This window comes from Medicago sativa, chromosome 2, assembly GCF_051527215.1.
Source record: "Medicago sativa cultivar Bolivia chromosome 2, Bolivia_mono, whole genome shotgun sequence".
Lineage (NCBI taxonomy): Eukaryota > Viridiplantae > Streptophyta > Magnoliopsida > Fabales > Fabaceae > Medicago > Medicago sativa.
Window position 1 is genome coordinate 67,356,050 of NC_140750.1, and position 7,935 is coordinate 67,363,984.

Genomic DNA, 7,935 nt, shown 5'->3' on the forward strand with positions numbered 1-7,935 from the left:
TTTTTCGGACCGGTCGAAATGCCATTTGTTTGGCGTTCGACCCACTTTTGATTTCACGACTGAACATTTAATTCTTTTCAAGAGAAAGTGGAAAAAGGTTCAAATACCACATTTTTAGGGATTAAGGGTTCGGGGGTTGGTTATATTTAGGGAAGGTGTTAAGCACCCTAAATATTCGTAGTACTCTACGAGAACCTCTTGATTTTATTTAACTTTTGTGCTATAAACTTGCTTGCTTTAAAAAAATGAAATTTGCAATGATGAAAGAAAATAGAGACCTAATTTATTTACATTTTTTATTGATTTGGAAGGACGCATGTCCTTTGCCTACGTACCCGTGAGGGATCAAAACCTCGTAGTTCGGGGTAGAAATTGACGTTTGATTTGTTTTGTGTTTTTTATGAGTTTTGAAAAAAGGTTTTAAAATGAAAAGCCAAATGGCAAATTGGAATTTGATTGTATTTTTTTTATATTGAAAGAAAGATGACTCAAATTAGAATTAAATTGATTGATGATTTGATTAAGAAAGAAAATAAAAATGCACGATCACTTGATTTAGATCAAGGTTTGTTTATGAAAATATTTTTTGTGATTTTTGATCATTTGAATGTTTTTGTTATTTTGAATAATGATATGAAAATTATATAAGCAGAATGAGAAAAATGATATTAAGCTGAAATATGAGGTTATTTTAGCACGGACCAGAATACTCTGGAGAATGATTGATAAGCAGAAATATAACAATAACAGTTGATTTAGGACCAGAGCACTCTGGATTGATTTAATTAACAAGGACCGGATTGTTCTGGAGAATAATATAATATTAACAGTTGATTTGGGACCAGAGCACTCTGGATTGAGGTGTGTATTTAATGACAAAATTTAAATATGCATATGATAATAGTAGATAATAGAATGTAATGCGAAAATAAAATAAAAATGCATGAAAACTAAAATGGACCCGAACACTCTGGATTGAGGTGTGTATTTAATGAAAAAAAATATGCATATGATCATAGTAGACAATAAAATGTAATGCAAAAATAAAAATGCATGAGAGGAAAATAAAAGAGATTAACCAAATTAAAAATGCACTGGAAGAAAATAAAACGATAAACGGAATTGAAATGCACGAATAAAATAAAATGCGATGCAGGGAGGGGGTGCAATAACAGCACTGGGGGTTTAAAATAGCAAAACTGTAGAGAACTGGAAAAAGAGCAGAAAAGAGCACTGGACTTGGGTGAGAATTGCGAAAATGGGCATAAGGGATTAGTATAAATTCTGTTTTTGCTTCAAAGACCCTCATTTCCCATTTTCTTTCTCTTTCTTCTCTATTTCTAGTGAGAGAGGCTCTCACTTCTCTCTTCTTCTCCGATGGGAGATGGTGGTTGGATGGGTTTCCGGCGCGGTGGCCGGCCACCTTAGGTGGTGGCGCCGCCGCCGAAAACCTATTTTTTAAATTTTTTTTGTTTCGAATCTTGCCCTTCTCCTACTCACTTCTCTTTTTTTTTATTTTTTTTATATTTATATACAAAAACTATAAACCCTAGATCTAAAACTACCTTTTGTTGTGGGAGTTTGGATCGATTATTTTGTGAGGGTTTATGTGTTTGTTTGGTTTGAAAGGATTTTGTAAGTGAATGATAATTGTATTTGAGAGATAATTGCTTTTGTTGTGTTCCTTTCTCCCCTTCGATGCTTCATGGCTTTCCTCTATTTATAGAGGTGATATGCTTACTGCCCACTTCAAAGAACTGCTGCCTTGCTTTTGTTTCAAAATGATTTGCGCTCCAAAATATTGTGTAGAGAGTAAGCAATTGATTTTAGCACATGCCAAAAAAATCCAGCTAGCATATGGAGAAGCTTCACGCGTGAGTGCAAGCTGCAATTGTGCAATTTGCTTTTCATGAAGTAATATGATAATGTCATGCCATGATGTCATGCTTTATGTCACTTTTGGATTTGTTTTGGACATAAAAAAATTAAAAAATAAAAATATAGAAGGACTAAAATAAAAAACAAAAATGAGATTCAAATAAAGATTAAAAAAAACTTTAAAGTTAATAAAAGATGGAAACTAAAATTTAAATAAAAAATGAAAATTTGAGAGAAGAGGGCCCGACTCGGAACTAAAAATGAGGTATTTTAAAATACCTCTTTGTCGAAATTTTTTACTGAAAAGTCAAATACTGATCAGGGTCAAAAGACACGTGTCGGTGTATGAATGTAGGATCTACTGGTCAAAATTTGGGGTATGACAGATGCCCCTATTTAAGTTTCTTCGTCACGGGATTTAAAAATATGAAGTTTTTAAATCAACGGGTCGAAGAGACTTAAATACTAAGTACACCAATTTTAACCAGTTGAAATGCTGAGAATGCAATGCTTATGAATATAATGATATGAATGCATGCGATGCAATTATGAATGTATGACAACGAAAATAAACTGATTGAGGAACGAACTGATAGGTATCACTGGGGAGGAATAAAGTTGTCTGTTACCAACTGCCCGCGATAAAGACGAAAATACAGAAGATAAAGCTTGTCTATTACCAGCTGCCCGTGGTAAAAGACGAAAATACGGAAAACAAAGCTTGTCTATTACCAGCTGCCCGTGGTAAAAAGACGGAAATACAGAGAATAAAGCTTGTCTATTACAAGCTGCCCATGGTAAAAAGACGGAAATACAGAAAATAAAGCTTGTCTATTACCAACAGCCCGTGGTAAAAGACGAAAATACAGCAAATAGAGCATTGGTAAAGTGATTATTTGACGGGATGGGACCTGCCACTTGAATACAAACTGATTGGTGACATTTATGAATTAGACACTTTGGGGATGACGTTTTTTTTATGCATTGTAGTAAGACATAGACAAATAATGCAACTAAGTATGAATGATATTTGCATGCGTGCTATGTATGCATGAATGAATGTATGCGTATGAGACTCGTATGACAGTATAATGGTAAGACTGTTGAGACAAGATTGGGCAGGTCCTAAGAAAGCGGCCTGACATCACGTTACAAGCAATCGACACTCTTTATTGGGGAATAACATCACTTGGGGATGAATCAACCACTGTCGGGGTACAGCCCTTCAAACAAATCACTAGCTGAAGTCGCCATTAATCCAACCAGTATAAAGTGCATTCTTTCGTTTGGCCCACTCGAAATGTGATGCCCCTGTCCTTGTTTTTTTTTTCTCTTTTTTTTTTCTTCTTAAAATCCCTAACTTTTGCGGGGATCGCCTTTTCAGGTTTTCAATCCACCGGGACGCTCATTTTTTGCCTAAGCCGTCCTTTCGGGCTTTCGACTTAGCGAGCTCTTTTTTTTTTTTTTGACCGAGGACATCCCACAACTTTTGGTCATGCTTAACTTGCAGAGTTTAACTGCCCTTGAGACGAATGTTGATGTATGTTTCTACTGCTCATGAGTTAAAAGAAAATGTAACTGTTGTTTATGCATTTCAAAAGGCATGAAAAATTTTGAAAATAATAATTTTTAATTTTTTTTTGCTTTAAGTATTAACATCAAAAATGGAAGAAAATTTTGCAAACAGAATAAATGAGAATTTCAAATAAATGGGCACATGCTCAAATTAACGTAAAAAGAGTGGTGACCTGCCAAAGGCGTGGCTCCACGGATTAAAAGGTTTGGAAAATGGTAATTATATGGGGAAGGTACATTGAACACAATAATCACTGTTCTCCCTAATAACTTTGAATTCCCCTGTTCCGAGTCATTGATTTGCAGATGCTTCATATTGGAGATCCTTTTGACAGTTGAAATGCCCCAAGTGAGTCATGTCCGACCTGATGCAGTTACTTTGTTATGATCCTTAACTTTTGCATAGATCGCCCTTGCGGGTTTCAACCTATCAGGATATTTATTTTTGTTCATGTCTCTAACTTTTGCATAGACCGCCCTTTCAGGTTTACAGTCCATCGAGACACTCTTTTTTTATTAAGTCGCCCTTTCAGGTTTGCGACTTATCAAGCTTTTTCATTTTAACAGAGTATTTCTTGACTGCATCGGTATTCACTTGCTACCATCCATTGTGAATTGGCATCCATTTGCCCCTGGAATCGAGTAATATATTTTGAGCACGAAGCCACTTTCTTGACATTCGCGGGGACAAACCTTCTTTGTCGCATACTTGCTTTATCCTTTTGATATAACTGTCCAAGACATACGGCGGTAACACTTTTAAATCTTTTATTGGAACTTCCGTTGACGGGACTTTGATCTCCATGAGAAACATTTCCTTTACGTTGTATACTGAGGGATGGAGGGGGATTGCCCCTATTGACGTGTGTACTGAAGTACAATACCCATGCAAGGCAAATTGTAGCATCTCGTGCCAGTTCTTGTGCATGAAAGTCCTCTTCAGGACAATCTTTCTTGATATTTGCAGCTTCGATGGCCAAGATGCCCCAGCAGGCAGTATATCTTATTGGAAACTCCTTCATCATCCTTCTCTTCAGCCTCGAATACAAAGAACTCAAAGTCGAGAGAGAGTACCGGGTTAAAGTGTTCAACGGGTTTATTAATGCATGATTTGATTATTGATATATACGATTATACTGATATGCAGAAGTGACTTAAAGGAAAATATTTTTTTTTGGTTTTTTTTTTCTTGTATTACCATTTTTCCAGAAAAAGCATAAAACAAAAGCAAAGTCGGAATCAAAGCGCCTTTTTATTAATGATGAAAAATACATGAAGCAGAAAGCCCTACACAAGTTCACTTAAGTTCGGGCAGGACGAAAGGATTTTTTTTCTTGAAAAAAAACATAAAACAAGTAAACATATTTCTTGAACAATTGAGTAGCGGAAGGAAGTATCGATGATGATCCGACTGCGGCTGGACATTCCATGTGTCACAAACACTAGATATTATGATTTGGTAGCGGATTGACTTGCACATTTGGATCCGGGTCCGTGAATGATAAATCCTTGCTCTGAATTAGTTTCTGGACCTCATCCTTAAGAGCCAAACAATGTTCAATGTCGTGTCCTGGTGCCCCTTGATGGAATTTGCAGTTGCGGTCGGCACGATACCATGCAGGTAAAGGATTTTGCATGCGAGGTGGAGGCCTGGTTTGTACTAGATTTCTTGTAAGTAGGGAGGGCAACAAATCCTTATACAACATAGGTATAGGAAGGAATTGGTTTCTAGGAGGGCGAGGTTGTTGTTGAGCTTGAGGACGATGCTGTTGTTGAGGTGGTGGATAGTAATATGGTTGCTGGTGGAATTGTTGAGGGTTACGTGGTTGATGATTCGGTTGGTACAATGGTGGATAATATTGTGGAGGTCCCTGAGGCCTTGGTGGTCTTTGTGGTGCGATGTTGGCAATATAGGGATAGATTGAATACACAGGCTAATATCCTCCATAAGCCACCATGCCTACATCTTGAGCATTCTTCCTCGGATATCCATTTCCAAATTTCCTATTACCACTGGATAAACCACCTGATGAGTCACCTGATAAACCACTCGATGGGCCACTTTCTTTAGCCATATGTCCCTTCTGGGCCCAATCTTCAATGCGCACCCCCATGTCTACCATGTCAGTAAACTTTTGCGAAGCAGATGCAAGCATCTTCTCTGAGTAAAAAGGGCTCAGAGTTTCATAGAATAAATCAGATATTTCCTTTTCATCCAGAGATGGGCGGATTTGAGCAGACTTTTGGATAAAGCGTTGAACATATTCTTTGAAGGACTCTTTATGGCCCTGTGTCATTGATTGCAGCTCCTTCCTATTAGGTGCCATAAATGAGTTGTATTTGTACTGCTGGAGGAAAGCGTCTGCCAGTTCCTCAAAAGAAGTAACACTCTTCAAATTCATGTACCAAGTATGTGCAGGACCAGCCAGACTGTCCTGGAAACAATGGATAAGCAGGGGCTCGTTTTTCTTGTGAGTCGTCATCTTCCTTACGTACATGGTTAAGTGCATTTGCGGGCAAGTTTCTCCCGTGTACTTCTCGAAAGTCGGTGTCTTGAACTTATGTGGTATTACCACGTCTGAGACCAAACAGAGGTCATGCACATTCTGATTAAACACCTCTTTACCACGAACGTTCCTCAACTCTTTCTGTACTGCTTCCAATTTCTCTTCCATGTTGCCCATTCGATCATTACCCAGTACACTACCCGAATGATAAATTTGTCCTTCCTCTTGCTGAGTTGCATGGATAGCAGGTCCTGCTTGTGTTATAGTGGCATGGGGAAACTGTTGACCGTAAGGAAATGGGATTTCATTAGCCCCGGGACGAAGACCTTCGTTAGGCATACGTGGCATACCCCATGGATAACCTTTTGGCATGTCATACAGAGGGTTAAAAGTAAATCTTTCAGGACCCGGAGGATGGAAACCCTCATTGTACATGTTACCTGATGAGCATCCCACCTCAAGAGATTGCAAAATTCCAGTAGATGCCGCAGCAGTAGCGATTGGCTGTGAAATACCCTCAGCCGTAGCGGAAATGACCCCGTTAGGAATTGGCTCGGAGGCTACTGCTTGTTCCCTTTCAGTCATTATAACGTCCATCATGATTGACAGCTTTTCCAACTCAAGCTTTAGACGATCAACTTCCCCTCTAAGCTCAACATTTTCTTGTTTTGTGGATGACATCTTTCTTCTGATGTAAGCTCGAGTGCGATGAATGCGAGTAGGTCTTTTCTGAGTATGTCGGGCCACTTTGTTTGAAATGAGTTGACCTTCTATAGAAAAGAAAATTGTGTGAGACTTTGAATTTATAAAATGCACATGATGTATGAAATGCTTATGCAGAATATGTAAAAAAAATTGTTTATTGAAGGATTTGTCAAGGTGAATTTTAAACACCGCAAATGAACATGATTTCCTTTGAAAATTTGTAAAGATATTGCAATCTGTTCTATTTTCAAAAGGTAAGAAACCAAGGAAGTTCTTAACAAAAGCAAAAGCTTAGTTAAGAATTTTTTTTAGTTTGTATTTCTTGGTGTTCCTCCTTTACAAGGTCTATACCTCTGATGTTTACAAGACGACTTATCTAAGTCCTTTGATGTTTTGATGGAATTTTTTTTTTATGAATGTATGCATGTATGCATGATTATGCTATACAAACAGTGAAAACAAGGTGAGATTTAAGTCCATATGTTGGAGCCAAGGATAACAACGCCATTTGGTAAGGACTATGGTTTAATTTGCACTTGTATCACAGGTTCTACCAAGTTCCCAAATTACAACTACCCTTATGAATGTATCGGTGTATAGGAATGCTCCTAGTCCAATGTCATCCATAAGGAAGTCTAGTTTGAGTGTAGTATCGCGTGACAACTAAAGTCAAGAATGCTCTTGGTTCAGCCACCGCACTACGTCCTAAAAAGGCCAAGATGGGTTAAGGGTAACTCTAAGGTTCTCAACTTCGACAGTCATTCAAAAATAATAATGTCAATCACGAATGCTCATGGTGACATAATATTACTTTGAAAGACCTCCATTGAGTGGGGTCATATCACATGCACACATAGCACATGACTGCTCCTGGTATGGCACTATGAGTGTACCCCGTCCTATCTTATATTTCACTCAAGCCCGGGTGTAGGACTTATCTCACCACTCACGTTAAGAAATGATAAAGAAAAAAGGAGAACAAATATACACGTAATTTCCATCTTTTATAATAATTTTTTTTTACCAAGTTTATAGCAAAAATTTTAAATAAAGGCAAGTTAGGCTCAACCCTCTTACTTTTCATCCCCAGTGAAGTCGCCATTTCTGTCGCGTCATTTTTCGGACTGGTCGAAATGCCATTTGTTTGGCGTTCGACCCACTTTTGATTTCACGACTGAACATTTAATTCTTTTCAAGAGAAAGTGGAAAAAGGTTCAAATACCACATTTTTAGGGATTAAGGGTTCGGGGGTTGGTTATATTTAGGGAAG

At 37.8% G+C, this 7,935-nt stretch overlaps 1 protein-coding gene across 1 annotated transcript; it reads right to left on the minus strand.

Annotated features, from left to right (window-relative positions):
* Nucleotides 1-5,387: 5,387 nt before the first annotated feature.
* LOC146949952 (uncharacterized) lies at nt 5,388-6,641 on the minus strand. Its single transcript, XM_085748594.1, has one exon. The coding sequence runs from the start codon at nt 6,639-6,641 to the stop codon at nt 5,388-5,390; it is 1,254 nt and encodes a 417-aa protein (XP_085604720.1).
* Between the last annotated feature and the right edge of the window lie 1,294 nt (nt 6,642-7,935).

Bases quoted from the DNA above. Each gene is read 5' to 3' on its own strand.
- LOC146949952 (XM_085748594.1), bottom strand. From the start codon at position 6,641: ATGTCATCCACAAAACAAGAAAATGTTGAGCTTAGAGGGGAAGTTGAT.